This window comes from Acomys russatus, chromosome 4 (assembly GCF_903995435.1).
Source record: "Acomys russatus chromosome 4, mAcoRus1.1, whole genome shotgun sequence".
Lineage (NCBI taxonomy): Eukaryota > Metazoa > Chordata > Mammalia > Rodentia > Muridae > Acomys > Acomys russatus.
Window position 1 is genome coordinate 78,027,794 of NC_067140.1, and position 25,676 is coordinate 78,053,469.

At 44.5% G+C, this 25,676-nt stretch overlaps 1 protein-coding gene across 6 annotated transcripts in view; it reads right to left on the reverse strand.

Annotated features, from left to right (window-relative positions):
* Nucleotides 1–25,676, reverse strand: part of Kif16b (kinesin family member 16B) — a 270,389-nt gene that overhangs the window by 30,405 nt on the left and 214,308 nt on the right. For all 6 annotated transcript variants that reach the window (XM_051144756.1, XM_051144755.1, XM_051144754.1 and 3 more), the window contains one exon: nucleotides 5,904–5,987. In XM_051144756.1, coding sequence (XP_051000713.1) covers nucleotides 5,904–5,987 — 84 coding nt within the window. The remainder of the gene's footprint in view (nucleotides 1–5,903; nucleotides 5,988–25,676) is intronic.

Sequence of the window (25,676 nt, forward strand, 5' to 3'; positions counted from 1 at the left end):
GGATCAGGGAAGGCACAGACTTTAATCAGCAGTAACTCTGCTGCCTGTATGTAGCTTGTCTACTGTGAGAGAAGGGGGTAGGAGGGTTTGTGTGGGGATGGGAACAGGGAGACCACAAGGAAGGGGTGGCAAAGGGGGCAAAAGTCTGTGTGAACATACAGGACAATTAAAAATAAGTCTACATGAGGAGAACGCGACATCCATATCTTTATAAACAAACAAAGTTGCTGTATGCAGTTAAGATTTGGAAACTGTATTTGCCACAGAGTAAGTCAGTGATCACAATACATACTTTCCCTTCAACAGAAATGTATATGGGGTCATAAGCAAAGGCCATGGCCATTGTTTTAGTTTCTTTTCTTATTGCTGTAATAAAACACCCTGAGAAAAGAAACTCAGAGAGGAAAAGGTTTATTATGGCTCACAGTTCCATGGCAAAGAAATCAAGATGTCAGGGCTTGAAGCAGCTGATCACATCATGTCTACAGTAGGAAGCACAGAAGGCTGAATGCAAGCTGCTGTTTCCCCAGTTAGACAGTGCAGGATCCCAGCCAGGGAATGGTGTGACCCATGGGGGTGGGTGTGGGTGTGGGGTGTGGGGGCAGGTCTTTCTAGCTCCAACAAAGTAAGACAGACTGAGCTGAGGGTTTCTGCTTCCTCATGAGCTTTGGGAACTTCACCCTCCCTGGTTCCTCACCTGTAAATAAAGACAAAAGATCTCCCTTCCCAAGCTCCCTGGCACAACCATTAGTAGGCATTTGTGAAGACCGGCCAACTCCCAATCACTCTTGGAGTAGAGACAGAGGCCGTTTGTTAGGGCTAGGCCCAGTAGGCACCATGTCTAGCTTCAAAACCAAAATCCATCCTCAATTCCCCCCTCCTTTCCTCCCTCCCTCCTTTTCTTCCTCCCTTTCCTTCCTCACCACAGCAGTTGGAAATAGAGAACTTTCCCCTTTACCTCCACTGCCTTATCTGGCACCCTAGCTCCCTGCTGTTTCAGGATTGGAGAAGGAGTGTCCACAACCATATTGCTCAAAGGCAAGGTCCACCTTTACACACACCAAACTGGTTCCAGTTGGGTTGGGAAGGCAGCAATGGCAAGATTCAGGCAAGCTAAAAATATTTTAAGACTGTGTTTCTTTGTGAATAAAAGTGTCAGGAAGCATGTGACATATGAATTATCTACAGGGGAGATTATGCAAAACAGGCTCTAAATTGTTTGGGTGGGGCCATTATACATTTATTAGTAAGGGTTCTGCAGGTGAGGTGATAGTCCTTCATTTGCCATCTGTGTTTTATGATGCAGAATGTTACATGCTACAATCCTACTCTCCCCCCCACCATGCTATAATCCTACTCTCCCCCCCACCATGCTACAATCCTACTCTCCCCCCACCATGCTACAATCCTACTCTCCCCCCCACCACCACCATGCTACAATCCTACTCTCCCCCCACCATGCTACAATCCACTATCCTCTCCCCCCATGCTACAATCCTACTCTCCCCCCACCATGCTACAATCCTACTCTCCCCCCACCATGCTACAATCCTACTCTCCCCCCCACCATGCTACAATCCTACTCTCCCCCCCACCATGCTACAATCCTACTCTCCCCCCCGCCACCATGCTACAATCCTACTCCCCCCACCATGCTACAATCCTACTCTCCCCCCCCCCACCATGCTACAATCCTACTCTCCCCCATGCTACAATCCTCCTCTCCCCCCCACCATGCTACAATCCTACTCTCCCCCACCATGCTACAATCCTACTCTCCCCCCACCATGCTACAATCCTACTCTCTCCCCCATGCTACAATCCTACTCTCCCCGCCACCAGGCTACAATCCTACTCTCCCCCCCACCATGCTACAATCCTACTCTCCCCCCCACCATGCTACAATCCTACTCCTCCCCCATGCTACAATCCTACTCCTCCCCCATGCTACAATCCTCCTCCTCCCCCCCACCATGCTACAATCCTACTCCTCCCCCCCACCATGCTACAATCCTACTCTCTCCCCCATGCTACAATCCTACTCCTCCCCCCATGCTACAATCCTACTCCTCCCCCCCATGCTACAATCCTACTCCTCCCCCCCCATGCTACAACTCTCTCTCTCTCCCCCCCCCATGCTACAATCCTACTCCTCCCCCATGCTACAATCCTACTCCTCCCCCCATGCTACAATCCTACTCCTCCCCCCCATGCTACAATCCTACTCCTCCCCCCCATGCTACAATCCTACTCTCTCCCCCCCCCCATGCTACAATCCTACTCTCCCCCCCACCATGCTACAATCCTACTCTCCCCCCCACCATGCTACAATCCTACTCCTCCCCCCCACCATGCTACAATCCTACTACTCTCCCCCATGCTACAATCCTACTCCTCCCCCATGCTACAATCCTCCTCCTCCCCCCCACCATGCTACAATCCTACTCTCTCCCCCCCATGCTACAATCCTACTCCTCCCCCCCATGCTACAATCCTACTCCTCCCCATGCTACAATCCTACTCTCCCCCCACCATGCTACAATACTCCTCTCCCCCCCACCATGCTACAATCCTACTCCTCCCCCCCACCATGCTACAATCCTACTCCTCCCCCATGCTACAATCCTACTCCTCCTCCATGCTACAATCCTACTCTCTCCCCCATGCTACAATCCTACTCTCCCCCCCACCATGCTACAATCCTACTCTCCCCCCCACCATGCTACAATCCTACTCCTCCCCCCCACCATGCTACAATCCTACTCTCTCCCCCCCATCTACTCTCTCCCCCCTGCTACAATCCTACTCCTCCCCCATGCTACATCCTACTCCTCCCCCATGCTACAATCCTACTCCTTCCCCCCCATGCTACAATCCTACTCCTCCCCCCCATGCTACAATCCTACTCCTCCCCCATGCTACAATCCTACTCCTCCCCCCCACCATGCTACAATCCTACTCTCTCCCCCCCATGCTACAATCCTACTCCTCCCCCATGCTACAATCCTACTCCTCCCCCATGCTACAATCCTACTCCTTCCCCATGCTACAATCCTACTCCTCCACCACCGCCCTGCTACAATCTTAACCTCACACTACCACCATGCTATAATCCTAACTTCCACTACCACCACCACAAGGCACACAACTGAGGTTCTTTCCTAGGTATGAAATCCACCTCTGAACCATCTCCTCTCATCATACAGCTTTTCATTCCTATCCAGTATTTTAGGAAACCAGCATTTTAACAGACTTATACTTTAATACTTGAAAAAGTGCTACATGCAATAAAACTCACTTTAAAAATACCATTTTGTACAGTTCCATCAAGGTGATTGTGTTTATAAAAGTGTATTTCTGACTTTTAATGATGCTAATTCCTTTTAAGCAAACATTATAGATATAGCTAGTATATGTGTCTAACTGGAATTCACTTTTCTTTATGTGTTCATGTACTTATGACATCTCCAGATATATTTCAGAAGAGCACTTAAGCACGCGTCCTAGCGGGAAAGAAACGTGTCATTTATCTTCATGCTCCATATAGCTGCTCTTTGCATTGGCTCCAGCACAGGAGACGAATTAAACAAATGTTTTTTTTTGTCAAATCATAAGCAGTTAACGAAAGGTAACTGTTATTTTTCATATAAAAACACACTAACTCAAGTAGTGGCTTCTGATCTAGAAGATCAAATGAAGTCTCAATAGCCACAGGAAAGTAATGCAAGAATCTTAGATTAATTTTCCATTAAAGTGAAGGTGAATTATACTTGCCTCTTGAAAAGAAGATAATGCTCTACGTTTTAACATTCAGTGTTAGGTGAAACACATTTATCTTCAAACACAAGTGCCCATTTCCCCAAGGTATGAAACATATCCTGTAAATGCACCAGTGCTGAACAGTCATAGGCAACCAAAGAGTTCCTTGTATGTACACAGTGCTGTGGTTGGGTGAGTGTCCCCAAAGGCACACGTGTTAACAACTTTGTCTCTACTTTGGTGTTCCTGGTAGGTAGAGAATCTGCGAGAAATAGAGCCTAGTGGGCGAAAGTTGGGTCAGTGAGGACACAAACTTGAGGTGGTGTTATGATCTTGAGCATTTCCTGTCTCTCTCTGCTTCCAGGATGCTGTGAGTCAGGTAGCTTCCTCTACTTTGTGGTTCTGTCATGATGTTCTGTCCTGCCACAGGCCAAAAGGGAGCCCATAACCAAAACCTCCAAACTGTAAACCCAAACCACCCACCTTTTTAGCTGCCACAGGGCGACATGGGCAGCTGAAACTCAGCTGTGGTCATTTAACAGGGCTAAGTGATGACACTGGTCTAATAGGCTTCTCCAACCAGCAGTCCATGGGTCACATGCAGCTGCATGTGGCTGATAATAGCTAGGAATGTACAACATTTCAAACTTCCTTAAAATATTGAACGGTTCTTTCTCCTAGTTTTTTCTTATAACTCAATTATGTATTTCTTGAGCATGAACTTTTAGATGGCCAAGTCAAAAGTTTACGCACTCCTGCATGGGAGATGCTGAAGGAACAAAGTAGGCTACAATGGAAAACACCATGCGCGAAAGAGTGCTCTGCATGTGGAATAGAGAGCCAAAGGCCACCAGCTTCTGTTCTTAAAATATGTCACCAACAATCACAGATCTGTTGTGGCGGAGCTGGCCTCATGTGAATGTGACCCGAGCACTGGGAAGCTATGAGTGACAACAGCCAAAACAGCCCATAATCTATTTTTATAGCAAGTTTGTAACCCACAGTTCTCCATGTTTTCATTAAAGATGGGGCTACAAAGTCAAGGCGGGTAAAGTTCGGAGAAAGAAACTCATCACGACTGTGTTATTTAAGTTTCTTGTTCTCGTTTTTAAAAAATTTATAAGCAGTTACATAGCACTTTAAAACCTCGAGAGAGCTCAATTGGGCAGACTCACTAAAATAATCTTGTCCTTGAAGGCTAAGTCTTCCACTGAGTTTTTTGGTCATGCGTCACAGGATAACTTTCAGAGCCCATCACAGCCCTTCTAGAGTCCAGACTTTTTGGACCCAGGACCTAGTCAAATGTGTAGCTTCATTGTGGCTGCAGAGTACGGAAGCATGGCTCCTCACTGGACCCTTCTAGACAGGGGAGCTTAAGACAGCTCTCTACACTTTGGATCACTGACACCAAGTGAAGCCCACAGGCAGCCACGTTCAACTTGGCAGCCCAGAGGAACAAGACCATGACCAAAGTTTTACGTTGCACGTCACACTTTAGAAAGGACTGTTCTGATAGAATTTCATGTACAGTTAGTCATATGACTATTCCTGACAAAGACATAACATAGGGACCTTTGAGAGCACCCCTTGACTTGCCCTGGCAAAAGCAGTCAGTTTTTGAAAAAACACGCAGCAATAAACTTTTCAAGCCACAAACTAGTGACAGTGGTCAGCTATGGGTACTGGAAACAAAGCAGTCACAAAACTAGGTTGTGTTGAACTGGGTTCTATGTGTAGCTAGCTTGGCAGATAAAAATAAATCCAAAGACACTGAACTGGGACCAAAATAGGTCTGAGTTTTCTCTCCCAAAAGCTCTTGAAAAAGCAACAATGACAACGTACTGTAAGTTCAGTTAATTAATTCCAAGTTTTCTCAGCGAGCTCTGTTCTCTCATCCTGTATCACATGCCATCTGGCTGTGGGTAATACGTAGTGGTCACTCGCATCCTGCTTCCTAACCCTCAGAACAAGGGTGTCTTACTCAAAATCAGAAGAATGCTAGCCAGAACAGAGGGGGCGCTGAGGGCCTGACTTGAAACCAACGATCCCCCCACCCTGCTGCCATCTCCTGTGTTAGCTCTGCATAGTTCTCCGCAGGAGCTGTCCTTGCCAAGCACACAGGGAAGGAAAGGCTCCACCCTTACCTCTAGGTGTGTCCTCCGCTCAGCAACCACTCGCTCGTCTTTGTTTCCAAACAGTTTCTTGGGAGGGAATTCAAGAGCAGCGAGCTGAAAAACAGATACAGAGAGAGACGCTGAGGTCAGATCTATTATGAACTTCTGTCTCTTATTCATTAAGCTTTTACTCAGTGTCCCTATTATAAAGTGAGGAGACAAGTTTAAAGCTTAAAGGTCCTGCCCCCCCCACCCCCGTTTGCAGTCAGCATTGATGAGATCAGGCAACCTTGGATCAGATTCCTTCCTCAGGGTCAAATGAGAAAACAAAACAAAACAAAAAAAAAAAAAAAAAAAAAGGAGTGTGACTTTGAACAACACACTTTAAAGATCAGATTTCATGCCGCCATATAGCAATTTCTATAAAACAAACCAGCAAGCTCTATTCTGAGACTAGCCCAGGTGTCCGTGCAGTGCAGGCAAGAGCTCCACCACTGTGTGTATTTCGTATACAGTCCGGCTGGTCTTGACCTCAGGTGAACTGACCCCGCCCCCGACTTAGCCTTGTGTGTGTGGGAATCACTGTAAGAAGACCTCATACTAAGTTTTACTTTTATTTTATTTTGATGCAGATATTGCTATGTAACCTAAGCACTGAGCTAGTCCAGTAGCCCAGACAATTATTACTTTTCTATAGAGATGAGAATTGGAAAACTCTACCTACAAACTCCCCATTTTGTAAAGTAGTTTTTAGACAATTACTAAGTCCTCTAAAAAGTCTACATTGCTTTCTTTTAGGTTAGTGCATGTGAAGATTACCGAGCAGAACGGGGCTTCTCATTAAATCAATCACATTTCCTATGAAATGAAGGTGTGGGATTAGAGCTCCGCATTAGCTGTGTCTTTAATGCCCGTAGTCATCTTCCCTAATGCTCTTTTTCTTGAAGGCATACAGGTCATAACAAGAAGGTAAGTTTTATTATGTGCCCAGGCTAGAAAGGACCATAGAATTTGGTGAGACCCTGAGCAGTCAGGCTTGCACTGGCAGAACGGACGCTAAGCCACAATAATTGCTGCTGTGGGTAGAATTCACTGTTTCCTTATTTCTCACCTTTGGTGGACAAATTGAAGTCAATGAAGCATTATTTTTTTAAAAATGAAATTTTCTTCTACAAAGAAGGGCACAATAGGCCACGAAACTCCAATTTCTTCCCATGCAAATAAATCACTAAGGTGATTTAAATTCATATTGCCACATCTGAAGTTTAAACATATTAGAAACTCGATTCTGTATATTTAAATGTTTAAAAACACCATAAGCTATGCTAGAAATACCAAAAAGTATAATGCATAAAAGAAAAACTTGGCTAACACTCAAACTCTGGGCAGTCAGCACCTGAGTCTAGATGTGAACATCGCTGCCTCAGGAAGTACTCTTTCCAGTTTGTTCTTCCCATTCTGAGAGGGCTAACAGGAGCTAAACAGACTTAATAGCACATTTTGGTTCTGATTTTCCTTTTGTATGGGCAGTAGTGACATTGGATATCACGCAGCTAGACAAAGCTCTACCACTGACCTGTACCCTCAGTCCTGTTTTTCCCTTTAAAATTTTGAGAGGAACTCATTAAGGTTTGGAAGCTAGTCTCAAACGTGTAGTCCTCCAGCCTCATCCCTCTGAATAGCTGGGAATATAGGCCTGCAACACTAGGCAGTGTTTCCGTCCATGCATAAATTGAATGCAAATGGCACCATAAAAGGTTTTGTTTTAGTCTTTGAGGCCACATCATTTTGTTGAGCACCGTGCGTGGAAGATGCCACCTTAGTTGCATGTAGAGATGGTTTGCACCTCCCCAATGCTGTACAGTACCTTGCTATATGAATTTTCTACAGCTTGTTTGCTTAATTTTTGTTTGTTTTTCTAGGTAGGGTTTTGTTACTTTCTTGTTTGGAGATCTTTGGGAACTATGTTGGTAGGAATATTTCACGCTAGGTCTACTTATAGACAAATTCATGCTGTTAAAAGTAGGAATTCTGGGTCACAAGGTATGCTATATTTTCAGCTATATTTAAAAAGCAACAACAAACTACTGGACAGGCTGTGCAAGTAGTTTCAGCAACGGACGTTCTTACTGAGGCTCAGCTGTGTCAGGTCTCCACCAACACTTGGACCTTTGGGCATTTAAATATCAGCAGTTCTGGTAGGTAAGTAGTCACTGCTGTTGAGCGTCAGATTTGCATTTTTCTGATATCTAATAATGTTGAACACCTTTTCACTGACTCTCCTGGTTATTTTTATGAAGTGGCCATATAACTAATTTACCTTTTAAATTTTTTGAAATTAAAATATTGTATCATTCGTCCCTTCCTCTTTCTTCCTACTAGCCCCTGCCATGTACCATCCTTTGCTCTCTCTAAAATTCATGGTCACTATTTCTTTAACTGTTGTTATGTATGTACATATATGTGTGCATGTGCATCTACAACATAGCTCCTGTACCTATGGCTTGGGGACAATATCTGGAGAGGTACTGGAAAGAGTCTAAGAGCCAGAGGAACAAGAAGTTTGCTGTGAGATTTCATCTTCTATAAATGTCAGAGATGTTATATCCTCAAAGTCTGACTAACATGGCTGCCTAAGCAAGGCCTGAATGAGGCACTACCATAGACCTGTTAATGTGAAGGCGAAAGCTCCTGAGACCTCAGTCCCAAACAAAGAACTACAGGCACCTAAGGAATGCTGAGAGTGAGAGAAATAGTTTGCCCAAGGGAGAGCCCCCAAATTGGTTATCTAATACCAAGTGGTCAATCTTGAAATCATACACACATTTTGCCTTTTTAGAATAAAGATGCTGTCTTTAGAAATTATTCTTTCACTTTAATAATGGTGTCACTGATGGCTTTATACTCCCCTTCCAAAGTTAACTATTAGGAGGAGTGGAGAGTTCCACATACCAGCTCTGTGCCAGGGCAGAGAATTCTTGGGATGAGGTTCACCACTAGAGGAATAATCTCATTTTTCCCCTTTCCCACAAATCCTCCACTTTTTTTTTCTGTCATTCAACTCTGAAACTGGCTCAAGGCAGAGTGAAAGGCTCAAAGTACCAAGATGAGAGAATTCAACTAGAATCTGGTTGCCTTTTAACTAGCTAACTAGATGGACGATTCTTTCCACCTAAACCTGTTGGAAAACATTACAGACAATGATATTGAACTTGACAAGCTTTTTTGAAGCTTTGGAAAATAATGTTGAAAGGAATGTAGCCCCATGAATTATTAGTTGTTTGAGCTTTGGTAATTTGCACAAGCAAACAGTATACCTACGTGCCTTTGGGCCCTCGATCTACTACATTGTGGCTTCATGGAGCAAAGTTTGTTTATTTATAATCAGGTTTTGTTGGCAGAAACACGCCTCTTCCATGTAGCAGCTGGGAAGGGACGGCCCACTCGAGTCTTCTGAAACCCATCCAACCTCAACTCCATCTTACACAAATGTGTTCCCCTGACAGTGATGCCGAGGGCTTGGCAAGCATGCCTTCACAGTTGGTTTTGTCATTTTCTTACGAGGTGATGTGGTTTCTGTCAGGGAAAATTATTTATAGCCATCTTATATCCTCAGAAATGGAACTCTAAGAGAGCTGCAGGCAGCCGGACTAAGCCAACAGCCATGCTCAAGTTCTCTCAGTGGGCCACCTTCCCCAGATGGAGCCCGGTACTTGTGTTGCTAATATTCAGCCTATGAAACAACTCTGAATAACTTATAGGCAAAATTCTCATTCAGATTTTAGAAAGAAAAGGAAATACTAACTTCCAATGATTTCCAGGCATATTATCACTGACAAAGACCTATTCAGACAACCTTGAAAGGATCAGCTTCAATGAGGAAGAGGTCAAGACAGACAGCAGTGAGAGTGGACTCCAGCTTCCTCGATGTGATTCTGTGAATAGGTACTTGGAGTGTGAAGGTGCTGCTGGGAAGCCACTGGCGATCCAGGATAAGGATGGAAGTGAGCAGCTCCACTGTATGTGTAATAAACCGGAAGCAGTACACGTGACTGCCGGCAGCCACCCACAGTTCCCACAGGTCCAATGAGAGCTGTCAACAGAACTGCTATGGAAACACCTCAACAAAGGAACAGAACAATGGTAGGCAAGGCAGTGAGGAATGCTGGATCGGGGAGTCTGACGGGCCTCCTGTAGGGAGACTCCAGGGTACACACACTCATCATGCTCCTGTCAATACACACTGGCTGCTCTGACACATAGTTAAAGAGGGCATCTTGGTCAGCTTCTGCTGTCAACTTGATATAATCTAGAGTCACTGAGGAGGGAATCTCAGTTGAGGACTTGCTGCAGCCTGTGAAGGACTGTCTTGATTGTCAACTGATGCTGAAGGGCCCAGCTCACTGTGGGCAATGGCATCCCTAGGCAAGCACACAGTGGTTGTATGAGGAAGCAACTGCGCGGCAGCCAGAGATCACACAGGTAGCCAGCATTTTCCCTGGTCTCTGCTTCTGTTCCTGCCTTGATTTCCTTCAGTGCTGGACTGTGACCCAGAAGTGAAACCTGGAATAAACCCTTCTCACCAAGTTGCTTTTGGTCAGAGTGTTTCATCACAGCATCAGAGAAGCAGCTAGAAGAGCGAGAAGGAAGGTACAGCAAGGTTTATTTCACAAACCCAAGCTGCTAGTTTTAGATACTAGTGGCAGGCTAAGACCCAGGCAAACCAACAGGGAAAGGTAAAGACACAGGAAAATGTCTCCATTGGGGAATTAAGGGTTTTTCTTTTTTTTTGGTTGTTTTGTTTTTTGTTTTCTAAAACAGAGTCTCTCTGTGTTAGCCTTGCCTGTCCTGGACTCACTCCGTAGATCAGGCTGGCCTCAAACTCACAACAATCCACCTGCCTCTGCCTCCCGAGTGCTGGATCAAAGATGTGCACCACCGCCACCCAGTTAGGGAATTATGTTTATATACACACAGTTCTGTGACCACGGCATGGAAGCACTTCTTCTTTCTGTCAGAGACCCTTAACAGAGGCATGGAGACCTGGCTATGTGTTAGTTCAGTTGAATAGATGAAATTGCCAACTTTGTTAGCTAAAGAATGTTTGATATTAACTGAACTCTAAGTACAATTCAGGGGCTTTATCACGACTGTTAGGGTCGTCTAGTTTGTACTGAGTGGATTATCTTCTGAGTGAAAGTATTCTCAATTGATGAATTATTAATTTGCTGTATCTCAACCAATTAATTACAAAAGAATATATTTCTTCCAGCATTGAGGAAAACACACACACACACACACACACACACACACACACACACACACTCACACATGAGAAAGAGAAAGAGTGGGGAGACCTTTAAGCATTTAAAAAAAATCTAACATTAAAATTACCTAGGAGGGACACAGATAGCTAGCCTAGGAAGCAAACTGAGAAACAATAAACATTGTGGCATGATTTTTTATAGTTTCACTTACCCTTCCCACAACTCCTCACTGTCCTAACCACATACCTCTGTCCCTTGTATCCACACTGGATGAGCTACCCTCCTGTCAGGCACACAAGCAGCTATCTGCAGCCCAACTGTGCTTACATTCAAGGAAACACCAAAGATAGTGATACTGACAGTTCGCATATGCCAAATAAAATCTATAAAAATGCTTTTTAATGAAACAGTGAAGGCTCTTACTTAATATGGAAAGGAAAATAACTGTATGCAGAGAGAGGTTGCGAAGCTCTAAGGTGAGGTAAGTCTGGGGAGTGTGAACACAGTCACGTAGGAACATTTATTACAGGATGAACTAAACTTTACCACAGGTATGTTTGCAGAAGAAAAACATAATATGCATTGAGGTTGTACCTGGTAGAGGTGGGGGTCTTGGATCATGTGAGTATAGGGGACACTGTGCTTGATGCCAGAACATGTCTGTGTGTTCATGCATGTGGGCCCATGTGCACATGTGTATGGATGGCCATGGAGGCCAGAGGCTGACAGTAGGTACTTTCCTCATTCACTCTCTTTTTGAGACAGTTTTTGAGAGCTGCTCACTGATTCAGCCAGACTCCTGGCAGGCCAGCCCCAGGGAGCCTCTCCTCTCAGCCGCCTAAGGATGGGGTTACAGACACTTGCTTGTAAGCCTGGAGTTTTAATGTGGACCTGAGATCCGAGCCCCACATCATTTATAGCCACATTCATAAACCCAGTTTCCAGACTTGAGTTGGCTTCTCTGACTCAAATAATTAGGTGCCCTGCTCCTAACCAGAGGGCCAAAGGAGGGCCCTGGTGCTGGCCTGACCTAGTGTCAGGCAGGGAACACACAGAGGTGCTTCCAAGCGGCACAGCGATCCTTCCAGTCTCCACTCACGACCCATCGACACTGCACTTTCTTGCTTGTTCTGGTTTCTCATGCTAAAAAGAGAGTTCCAAACCCAATTACAGTCTTATCATTTGGACCCTCTCACTGCCTCTCAAGTACTTTGTATCTTCACATGACGGTTTTTGTACCTCATCATTCTAACTCAGCAGTCTAGATTCGATTTTCATGAGAAATCCTGTCAGGAATAAACAGCAGGTGTACAGGCTCCACTTTGTTTCCCTTTGTAACCAATGACAAAAGAACCACAGTGTCCTGTATTTCACAAATTAATGTCCCTGGAGTTTTATAGTCCTTACAATAACTGAATTTTATGGGGACTTGGGTAAATATTGCTGGTTTATATAAAATGTTGGAGATATTTGGCATTTCCTACCAAGGCGGAGAGTCCTCTTTCTTCCTGTGTGGTTTCATGAAAAACAAGCATGGCGCTCCCCTGTACCACACAGACAGTGGTGTGCTGAAGCCACACTTGCACCGAGAACAACTTCTGCAAACCATGAAAGTGAATGAAATAACTCTGGCAAAAGCCGGGGTACAGGGCTGTATGTGCCCTCCCTTATCTCTTCCAAAAGTGCCACAAACAGCAAGAAACGCGAAGTGGAAAAACTGTCTGTAATACAGGGGATTGCCACAGTTCAAGCCACCAGCGGACAGCACTCTGGGTCAGCACCCTAGGAGGGGGCAGGGTATGAGAGAGGTCACCGGAAGCTTGCTCATTACACCTCCCCGCTCACCTTATGATATTGCAGACCACCCGTGGATTCACTCATCTACACTGTCAGGCATTCCAGGCACACTGAGATAAAAGATTCTATATCCGGGTACTAGGGAAAGGTAAGGAGTGCCCTATAGGAGGCAGAAGTAGGCAGAAGTCTGCAGGACCCTGGGTCTCTGGTGCTAGATAGGGCTAGAGGGTAGACATGAGGCATCACCCACAGCTACAGCCTGGTATTCGGAATACCAGGAAGAGGGAGGGAGGCAGGGAGGGAGGGAGGGAGGGAGGGAGAGAGGGAGGGAGGGAGAGAGACATAAAAGGGAGGAGGAAAGGAGGGAAGGAGGGAAGGAAAGATGGAAACATTTTGAAAGGAACTGTGAGGTCCCTGGGTAAGTCTCTATCCACTGCTTTCTTCCCGTCTAGTACCTCTGTATAACGTCACTTCTCCACAAAAATAAGGTCACAGCTTTGGGTGTGTTGGATAAATCCTCAGCTAATGTCAGGTGATGAGCACAGATGATAGGACGAATGGCTGGATGACTGGGAGAACTGGGATGACTGATTATTCAGTCACGTATCAGCACACAAATCACGTCTTTAAAAAAAAAAAAAAAAACCCAAAGAAGCCTATGGAGTCCAGGCTGAGGAGCAGAGGAGGGAAAGGCAAGACAGCCCTGGAGAAGTGTCTTGTCCTAGGCCTGGGACAGAAAAGACACAAGATGAGCTTGAAGAATTCAAAACCATACTATGGTCATTTTGAGGAACACTGCTATCCCCCTCAAAGTCTCTTAGAAGGTAGCTGAAGTATAAAACTAGGAAAACAATAGCACTGGATTGAGAGCCAAAGGTAATATGATTGGTGGATTAAATAAATCAAGAGAAGACCAGATAGCTAAGTTCTCATGCAGAATTCTCCACAACTTGTGAAGATGCTGGATCCTGAGGGGAGTACAATCTCTCTCTCTCACTGTTCCTATGACTCACACTGACTGCACAGTGACATGATCCAAAGAGCACGGTGCAGAAAGGTGTGGGTAGGCCTGCAGGGCAAGCAACATTACAGTGGAGAAACCTCAGCCAGGGGATCAGCTCAGTGTCAATGGTGATGGTTCATACTGACAGGAAGTGTTGCTATGAGATTCCACTCCTGTCACCTGCCTCTCCCCAATCTATTACTCTCCGCCAATCATGGGAAACCGTGACATAAATCTCAACCGAGAACATTTTGTAAAACCCTTGACCAGTATTGAAGCCATTAAATGCAAAGGCAAAGCCTGGAGAGGTCAAGGCAAACAAAGGCTAAATGCAGGATAGCATCTTGGACGGCATCCTAGAAGGGAAAAGTGCCGTGCAGCCTGTGGTCAACAGCAGCACACCCCTGCTAGCTAGTGGTGCTGACCGTGCTGTCTAATGGGGAGAGGCCAAGAGGTACTTAAATGACAAGGTACTTGAGAACCTTCTAACCTATCTTCAGCACTGTTTCCTGTATGCTAACCCTTCCACAGCGAGGCTGACGGTTTCTGATCCTATATGTCAGAAATGTGGAAGGCAATGCTTCTACACTCACACAGGAACAATGCTAAACCAGAAAATCAAGTCTTAGATCCAGCAAAGAAGTATAGTCACATGTCATGTCACTGACGCCAAACTGGACAGATGGATGCTGGAGCCTTAAGCTCTATGAGAGGAGCTGCCGTAGGCTCAGCACCGCCTTGTACGATGAGTAGGTCTGAGTGGGGCTAGTCTTGGGGGTCATGTCTCAATGAATTTAAGTTCTAGGATCTCAACAAACTTTACACTGTAAAGGACGGAGGGAAAAAATGTCCCCAGCACCTGACGGGGGCAGAAAGCCCATTTCAAACAGGCAAGAGGGCAGGTGGGAGATGTCAATGTACAACTTCACAAACTGGATGACAACAATAGCCAGCCAAGAAACAGCTGAGGGAGACCTCAGAAGCAGGAGACTAGGATAAACAACACTTGGCTCTATTAAAACTCACACATGAATTTACCAAAGGTTCACTACAAATGAATGAGATTATTACATATCATGAAATTGGAGAAATAATAACTTTAAAACCTGGCAAGTAGGAGTAAATGAATCCCATTTACTTATGAACAGTCAATTGACAATTTGCAGATATAAACACAGTATTTGAAAGCTAGTGACTTTAACACTAATATTTTAATAATTGTTTTTCCTGCAGTTACATCAGCTTTAGAGGATTTATTTCTCATGGTGGAGACACTTTGAAGTTCGGGAACTTCTTCAGTTCTGCTTTGTTTTCTCTCACTTCTGTTAAATGCAAGTAAAATTCAACTGAAGGCATGTACTTAAAACAGCACATCTAGCATAAACACCATGTTTAAAAGCTGCTCCATTCTTTTGCTTTATTCTCTTTAATTCCTTTTTATGTCAGTCTATGGCCCATCCCTTTATCTCTCCCTATACATTTCTATAATTAAAACACCACTCATTAGGCAGGAATAGTCATTATGTTTAGAAAATGACTGGGTAACTTATTCTTGTATCATACATCATTTTTATAGAAACAATAAAAATGATTATTCTTTTTATAAGTTTAATGGAATGGTTAAATGAACACCATATGTCTTCTTCTTTTAATAACCTGTGATTTGGGGTGACTAGATTGCAAATCTCAGCAAGTCACAGGTTGTGTAATGGAGGGTAACGTGCACACCATTCTAGCTCCTGGTCCCATCATGTGTTCCAGTGGAGGCACTGAGCTAAGGTGTTTACGTTCCCTCTGGGCCGAAACCCTGGAACTGAGGGGCTAGTGATTAAAGTCTCTCCACAGCGAGCTACAAGCGGCACTTCAGGCACACGGAGACCGTTTACCTATTATCTTGGCTGCACTGCACTGCTCTCGAGGAGTGCATTTTATTTCTTGTAAACCTCTCACAGCATTCTCACTTGAAGTGAGGCTCAGATGTGAGGGAGAACGAAGCCCAATATAATAATGGAATGTGTTAGCTTTCGCGGGGTTATGAACAGAAAAAGGACAGGCACAATGAGGACTCGGTATTCATGAGAAAACTCTCAAAATGGAATCTTTTCCTGCTATAGCCATTACCCTCCAAGCAGGAGTGGGAAATGATGCAAAGGCATTTGAGCTCTTCTGGGAAAGGTGTATATTAAAGTTAAAAATGATGACTGAGGTCAAATAAATTGGGTGTTTGTGGGAGATATGATAGGCCTTAAGGGTGCTGGAAGAAATTTTAACAACAGCTCTATGGTCTACTTTGCATAATTATGAAATTTGATTATGCAGAGCAAAACACTGGAAACAAACAGATGAGGATTAAAATAGCACTTTTTTTCTTTTTTGGTCTAAGAGAAATGTTACACCAAACTTTCTCTGCAATTCAGTAAATAAAACATTCTAGAGACAAAAGGATGAAAATTAGAAAAATGAAATCAATATATTGAGCCCTACTGATTTCCCATGCAATTTCTCTTTTTCTTAGGACATGCAGGATCCCCAAACCAAGTAATTAGCTTTCTCTGAACGGCCAACCAACATGACTGTAAGTGCCAGGCTAAAAACATAGCTATATGAGGAATGTTCAGGAGAGCAGAATGATTGACAGGCACCCAGAGCTAGCACAGCCATTCTATGTAGTGATTTAACTCCAGTTTGGAAGACTAGAAACACTATTTATCCATCTACCAAGTCTCTCTACCTATAGCCTACGTATGCACATCAGAAGTAAAGCCAGTGCTCTGTTCCACAGACCACAGATCTCTGACGATACTGATCAGAGTAAAAAGGTCACTTATGTGCTGGTTTTAAGCTTCCTCTTTCGGATTCCCAGTGCACATGTCTAGCCGAGCTTTCCTCGGTCGTCAAGCTTGGGCTCTGGTGTCAGTGTTTGTTACATCATGATGAGACAGGTCAGCCAGCCTGCTGCCATCAGAAAAGCAGGCTAAACGTAATAGAAAAATCTGCTTCCATTAGCTTTTCCCTCTTGGCCAAGTCCTCTCTTTGGGTCGGGAAGCCCAGGCAGTCTTGGAGGCAGCAGACAGTGCAGGGTTTGACGAGCAGGATGCTTATTACTTCAGACAGAAATAACGGCAGCATTAAATGGAGAAGATAAGTAATGAAAAGCTTTGCGTATGTTTCATGACTTTTAACCATAAAGTAGATAAAACCGAATCACTGAAGGGAAACCGAGAACTAAAGAAGTTGTGGACAACACAAGGATGACACAGGGAAAACATGTGACTTCTTTGAACACGTGCCTCACCATTCCTCACTTGCTAAGTAGTGACACTTAGCTACCCACCGAGCACTCAAGTTGTAAAGACGAGAGGGGAACACGGAACACGGCCTTCCGGTTGGTGAAGTCGCCTCTACCTACATTAATCTAGCAGCTTTGGAAACAGCAGCACCCTGCAGGCTTATGGCTGTAAATTTTAGCTGCCCCAGCTTTTGAGAAATGCAAATAAAGAAAACTCATCAAAAGGTTGCCATAATTCTCACAGCTGACTAGACGGAAGCATTTTTGACTACTTAAAATTAATAGCGGCTCCCAAGGTCTTATAGGAACAGCTGTCACTGAGAAATACACTCACAAACAAATAAGCCATTCTTCCCCACATTTGATTCGTGAGTGGCATGAAGCAGCAGGCCTTCAGGGGCGCCGAGCCACCTGCAGACCCCGATGGGGCGGCAAGTACCCACTGCACACAGACGCATGAGCACCTGACCCATGCCCTCACTGACTCAGGCACGTACTTGTCTCTTGTGAGGCATCTGCTGAAGGAGGAGCAGGCAGGACTCTGGGTGTCAGCCAACAATTCCCTGCAGGTTACATCACTGCTCTCCTCTTCTCACAAAAATGCTACAACGCTGAGACTTTATTATTATTACTACTATTATTATTATTTGGCATAAAAGAGGGCTTGGCAATGCAGATGGGCCTGTATAACTTCTGGCTACGTTTGGTGTACAGGTTAATCCCCCCCCCCCCACACACACACACAGTCTCACTCTTCCCAACGCTGGTGTCAATTTCACTCAGGCGTGAACCAGTGAAGACAGATCTGATAACATTCATGTAGGTTGCAATAATTTTTGAAAGTAAGAAATACAGTCAGATCTCTGAATATTAAATACTGTGCTTTCCAGAATAAGTAAGAAGTTGTATTAACTTCAATGCTTGCATTTCCCACCTCTTGCTATGATGTTAATTGCCTCTTTCTGGGACTGAAACAGGCCATAACTTGCCACTGTAATGACATGCAACCAAAGCCATGGTTTCTGGCTATCTACGTTAGTATCCATGGGGACTTGCTATGAGCAAATTTTTAAAGAGAATGGATTTTGTGACATTTGGTCTCATCTGCAACATTCTGGAAATGTTCTCTTCTTTAGTAAACAGTCATTGAGAAGGAGGCTCACAAAGCACATGGCACCAGCAGTTCACTTCAAGTTCTTTGCTTGACTTTTAAAAGATTTCTCTCTGGATCTTTGATTTCTTATTTCTAAGGTGAAAGATGTGCTACTCAGTCATGAAGTCCCCCTAGAATGTGGATTTTATAATCTGCAAATATTTTCAAGCTGCTCTCTAACAATTTTTCCTTGCTAGAGAAGACAGGACAACACAAGCCCACATTTCTGATGACCTAAGAGTTCTTTCCTGTTCTTGCCTTGGCCTGTCTTTGTTATTCGTGTTGAGACTATTTCTCACTGGTCACTGGCTATTACTGTTTAATATTACTGATCTATGATAATCAAAAATCTACTCATGCTACCAAGATGGGCGTGCAGGGAAAAGCCGGACAGTGTCTTAATTAGTGGTCCAGAAAGCACCATCCAGGAGAGGCTGTTGCATCACTACACACACCTGGATCCCACATGAAATTTACAAAATCAGGATTTCTTAGTCTCTTTCCACATATTTTGGGAAAACCTTCCAGGTTGTTCGGGTTTGGTCTCTGTTTGTCTACTCACCCCTGAAAGCAGTGACTTTACCACCATCTATCCACCAAGCAGAGGGAACGGTGTGGTGCAAACCACTCAGTGGGCTGCCTGGGCCTCGGATGATAGTATACCAAGTCACGAAGCTGCAGTTTTTAATCCACCTAGCTATTTGCTATTTAAAAATTCAAGGAGGCCAAACGAGAGCTTTGTAAAACTGAATTTATTGAAAGCTTACTGGATGTTCCCATGGCTATGGTTGGTAGCATTATAATTTCGGAAGTGAGTACATCTGCAATTTTTTGTATTAAAATTGGAATGCTGGATATAAACCTATTTAGATTACACTACGTGATGGATGGTACATAGCTCTTCAACACAAATGTGAAGCCAATATCTAGTTTCCTTTCTCTTCTTTATTTGGTGCTGCTTTGGGAAAATTACTTGGAAAATAGAGGTGAGAAATGGTTCTATAAGCACAAACTGAAATTCCACATACAAATTAAATAACCTCTTGACTAACTGCTTTCTTCCCTCCTACTGGTACTCACTGGGTACCCAGTGAGCAGCAGATGGGACACAAAACAATTTCTCTAACACAGTGACCTACTAGTTTTACTTGAAGCTTCTAAAAATATTTTTCTCACTGAGCTTTGTAAGGAGAAAGGGGCTCCTTTAGGGATCTATGGGACAGAGAAGGGTTGCGTTGGGCACTCCAGAACGTCTGTGACTCACTGCTGAGTTGTGGTAAAGGAAGGGTTGCGTTGGGCACTCCAGAACGTCTGTGACTCACTGCTGAGTTGTGGTAAAGGAAGGGTTGCGTTGGGCACTCCAGAACGTCTGTGACTCACTGCTGAGTTGTGGTAAAGACAGGTAGCCCAGCCTATTAAAGTAATTCCAGTCATTGACATCAGAAGTTTCCTTAGTACATGCTTTGATTATGTGCTTGTGTATATGTGTTTTTGTGTATGGCTATTTTGCCTATACATATGTCTGTGCACCACGTGCATGCCTTGTGCCCACTGAAGCAAAAAAAAAAATGGGCATCAGGCCCCTGAGTCTGAGTTACAGATGGTCGGGAGCCACCATGTGGATCCTAGAATTGAGCCTGGGTCCTCTGGAAGAGCAGTCTATGCTCTTAACTTCTGAGCCAGTTCCTTGACTATATATTTTAAGGTGCAAAAATTCCATTGCTCATTCTTTTGCTTTTAGGCAGCATAACACAAACTGGCTTCAGAATTATTTCTAGCCAAGAACATTACAAAATGGTCCTCATTCAATTCCAGTGCGTAACTGCTTTCATTATAAAATTCCCCTGAGTTATGGCACACGCCTTAGTCCCTGCCTGCTGCTGTAAAAAGCTACTTAGTCAATGTTTGCACAACAGAAATCTACTTCTGGAGATGGAGATATTCTAGAACAAAGTGAAGCCGACCCAGTGAGGGCCTGTTCATCGCCAACACCATCTTTGTTGCCCACATCTGGGAGCAGAGACAGGCTGGGCACCCTGGGCTCCCTTTATTAGGGCACCAGTTACTTTCACCTGGATTTCATCCAGTCACCTCCCACAGGTCCCACTATAAAACCAACAAATACGGGATAAATCCATACATAAATGTTGGGGGGCACAAATGGGCGGCCTGAGGCAGTTCCCAGAAGGTTGGACACCCCTAAGACTATTTTGTAAATAGATGGTGGGGAAGCGGCCATCACCCTTGAACCTGCTGCTAGAGCCTGTTCTCCACGGCCCTCAGGACTACTGATTTCTGGTCTATGAAAATTGTTCCTGAAACAGATTCAGAGCCTAGGACAGCTGCCCACAAAGCCAGGAAGGGGCTGTGCCGGGTCTTTGTTGTTCACTTCAATGGCTGAAGAGTGGTGTGACTTTAAATATTTGTCTTTTTCTTTCTAGATTCTTGCTGAATATGGTTCTCGGACTCAGACTGCATCAGAATCCGTCAGTGCACACCCTGGACTCTAGACACACACAGAGCACTGCCACCCTTCTCAAAGGAGGAAGAGAGGACACATAAAGGGAACTTTGTTCCTGAGGACACAACTTGGCTGATATTTAAAAGACAAACTGATTTTTAATAAAGTCAAAGTACATGGTTTTCATACGCACACACAAAAAGCACCATGGAAATGATCTGTGTGGTGAGATCTGAAATACACACAATTTGGCAGCAGCTACATCATCCCCCAGAGCTGCCTGCAGTCTATGAGAGGCTGCCATGATCCTTTACAGACTAGCTATGGCAATATCATTTTACAGATGTGGAATCTAAAAATCTGGGATTTAATTTGATTAAGACTCTGTACAAGGTCAATGGGAGAAGCAGAGAAGGAAGCCAGAAGGAACTTTTGGCTGCATGATACACACCAGTGCACTATGGGGCTGCTGGCCTGCGTGGTACACACCAGTGCACCATGGGGGCAAACTAATTTAGAACAAAGGGGCTAGCCTGTGTGCAATCTGGAAGAAACTACTAATATTAAAGAAAATGCATAAATAAAAACAAATAACAATTTTACAGTCTCCAAGTAATGCAGCATCTTCAATGGAAAGAAAGCCCACTTGCTCTTTGAAGGGAACAGGAACAACCTGGTGTCTGTCTTGTGACCATCTGCTGCTCTTCAGTAATAAAAAGGGGAAGAATCTGGGTGCAGTGACACACATCTGTAATCCCCGCACTCAGGAGGCAGAGTCAAGTTGATCTCTGTCAGTTTGAGGCCAGTCTGGTCTACAGAGTGAGTCCACAACAGCTAGGGCTACACAGAGAAAACCCTGTCTTAAAAAAAAAAAAAAAAAGAAAACCCAAACCAAAACAAAACCTAAAACCAAACAAACAAAAACCACTAAACCAAACCAACAACAACCACCACAAGAAAAACATAAACAAATAAGTGAAAGAATTTAGTTTCTTTTTTGTCCCCTTTGGAAAATTTTTATTGTCACTGTCCTATATGAAAAAGCCTAAAGCTTTGTTTTCTATCTCTTCACCATCCAACTCCTTCATTTCTTATTGTTTTGTGAAACTGAGTGGCTTTATGTGGTTCTGTTTTTTTTTTTGCTTGTAAAAACCCCTGGTTCCTTCTGCTTTGCTGGAGACATGTCAGAACTCTCGTGATCAATAGCTCCTTATTGCTATCATTGGCTTTGGTAGGATTCTGCTTCAGTCTGCCTACCTGTGACGTCATTGCCTACTTGCCATGGGGTCATGGCCCTACCCAAGATTACAAAAGGCCAAATCCTCCTTGTGGCGCTCTCTCTCTCTCTCTCTCTCTCTCTCTCTCTCTCTCTCTCTCTCTCTCTCTCTCTCTCTCTCTCTCTCTCCTCTCTCCTCTCTCTCTCTCTCTCTCTCTCTCTCTCTCTCTCTCTCTCTCTCGGGCACCCCTCTCTCTCTGTCTCTGTCTCTGTCTCTCGAGCACCCCTCCTCCCCCTTTCCTTCTCTCTCCATGCTCATTTAATAGACTCCTCATCTATTATCTGCTGCCTGGCATCTAACTGACTTATTTCTCATTATTAATTATAAAAAGATTACTATCCACATGTGTATAAAGAACCCTGGTGGGGGTGTCAGGAGATCAGAATACAGCTCTCTTTAAAGAAACATTACACCAAATGATTGATCACAGGAATGGGAGCATGTGGGGGGATAGTTAAGAGGACGTTCTCCCAAGGGTGATGGTCTTCAGGACTCTCATCCTACCTGAGTTTAGAACACTCTTCCTTGACTTTATATTTGCATAAGTTAACTGTTTAAGGACAGCTCAGCAAGTATGAAACTTCTTCACAGAAAAAGTTTTACGAGTGGATTAGAAGACATGCAGATATGTTCATGCATGTCTGGAGAATGAGCCAACAGCAAAAAAATGTGGAGACTGGCCTAATGTCCTACAGAGTTCTGGAATCTGAAAAGCTGCTAAGCCAACTTAAGTTACTAGGCAACGATAATAAAAATGACATTTCTCCCAGTAAGGAAGGTCTGGAAAAGAGGAATGGTAGCGGGAAGCCACAGTTTTCTCCACTATACCAGGTGAGTCTCCCCACACGTCTTTTCCAGAGGCTGTGGAAGTTCTGTCTGTGGAAACAATGACTCTAACTGTAGCATGGGATCCCATGCCACAGATACTCACATCTGCCCCGGGGCCTCATCTCCCAGGTATGTAGGTGATTACCTGTAAAATGTGGTCAAGAGGAGCAGCCACCAACAGCCTCATGCCCAGTGCTGGAGACTCTCTCCTAGCTTCTGCCCTGGTGCCAGTGGGAGGTGGGGAGGTGTGGGCCCTAATGCTGGGTGTAGCCTATGGGAGCCTGTCGAGCCTAAAGTTACAGATGGACCCAAGAGGACCCTGGTAGATACTGCAAATAGAGACCCCTGAGGCTTAGATTAAGAAAAACTTCAGAGGAGACTGGATATATTTACCAGGCATAATGATGCACACCTTTAATCCCAGCACTTGGAAGACAGAGACAAGCAGATGTCCATGCGTTTGAGGCCAGCCTTGTCTATATAGTAAAGTCCATAACAACCAGGGCCGGAAGACCCTCTATCCCTACCTCTACCACAAACAAGACAAACTCTGGTACACCTTCCTCAACCTGTAAGCATGGACTTAAGATCTATTATTTGAAACTAAAAAGGATCACTGAAACAACATCAAAATCTCCATAAAAGGAACTGTCACATCCAACTATTTTAGAGTCTGTCCCCTAGAGAAAATACTCCAGAAGGGAATGTGAAAGAACAGGATATAATTTTAGAAAAAGTTCCAAAAGATTACAGGCTGTAACTAAAACTGAAGTTTTAAGGTGTCAAAAGATTATCTTAGCGAGCATATTACAGATTCTGTGTATTTTGAATTTCACTGTGCTTTTCTACTTTCTTCCAACTCGATCAAAAAGTTGGAGCCTTGTAATGAGTAAACTTAGTGCATGTATATCATTCCAAAACCTTATCACTGATCACCAGTGAGGACAAGAATCATTTTACAACTCCAAAAAAGAATGCGCCCAGTGTGCTGGTGGAGTGGGGTAAAGAAAGTGCAGCCTCCATGTCTAGGAAACAGGTGTCCAGGGGAGAGAGTTCCAGGGTCCTTGCATGGCAATTCTGTGGCTTCCCAGCAGGCATGTTAAAGCTGAGTGCCTGGTAGGATGTTTTCAGGCCAGAGTCCTTGGAGGTGGGAGATTAAGGTTAATATTAGAGATGGAGATGAAAACAATACTGAGACTAATGACAGAAACAATACTGTACCCAAGTACCCAGAAAACAGTCCTAATCTCGACATCTAAGGAGTAAGATGCCATGAGGCTGAGCTGTACAACAGAAACCACATGTAATAGAGTTCACAGGGCAGAGTCAGCTTAATCCTAAGGCTCTGCCCTGAGAGGTTAAACGGGGACTGTTGCTTTATGTTGATGGGATAAGATTAGAATAAGGCACCATAAGAACTCTACATGCAAGGTGATTCTTTTAAATTCCAGACTTTAATAGTGTTGGTTTAGAAACAGGAGATCAGGACAAGCATAGCGGTACATATCCATCCTAAGAACACTGGGGAGGTGGAGGCAGGATGACCCACCTCCATCAGGGCTACAGTGAGGGCCCCCCCTCTCATGCACGCACACACACACACACACACACACACACACACACACACACACGCACACTCACACTACCACCACAACCACCACCAGCACCACCTCCACCACGAACAATAACAAAACAACAACCAAAAAAAAACAACAACAACAAAAAAAAACAAACAAACAACAAAAAGAAAAATAAGATCAAACTACCTGGCTTCCTGCCCTGACTCTCCAGCCGCATCACTGCCCCTCGGCTGGTAACAGCACTGTGTGCTCAGTGCAGTTGGAGGGAACGTGAGGGAGGTGCAAAGCACTGCATCAGGCCCCAGCTGGAAAGCACAGTGGTGCCACCAAGGCTTCCCTTCCCACATGCCGTGTTTGCTAGTTTCAGACCACTGCTCCTGTCTGTCATCTGTTCTCTGTGAAATGCATTCACACATGCGTTTGAGGGTCCTCCTTCATAACTAATGTACCTTCGTCCTCAGGATAAAGTAATTATAGGACACAAAATTCAACTCAACATGGAAAAGCAATTTCCATTCTTGGTTACCATTTCAATCCTGAGGCTGTGTTTAGGAAGGGACCTCTGTGAGGCAAGTCGTGAATATGATGGTCTGAGTGCTGAGCTGTAGCGAGCAATCGGAACAGAAGTACAAGAGATGCCTCACTACTGCTCATCTCAACACGGGCTTTTCCTTTAGGAGAAGTTCATACAGCTTCCTGTACAAACTGCAGACTCACCCTCCGCCTTTCTTGACATTTCCAGCTGAGTGTTTACGAACCTCTTCAAATTTAATCTATCAAGTATAACTCTGGATTTGAGTTCTCTGCCATCCTACAATCCATTCTCCACATGAGTGCTACCTTGTTTCACTCACCCATGGCTTCTCACAAACCAAGAATACAGCTCTGTGCCCTAAGTGACCATGAGGATGTTGACCTCTGTCCTCACTCTGACCACGTGTGACATTTATCATACACCCTTTATCCTTGCATCACATCCAACTCGGTCCCACCCCAGCGCCTTCGTGTCTGCTGCTGTCCATGGCGGAAGAGGTGCTCAGCTCTAGATGTTCATGCGTGGCTTCTTCATATTATTCGGCCTTGCTGGGTAAGAACTAGCCAACTGTCTAGATTTTAGGCCTCAGCACCAGTGTCCTGTTTTATTTACT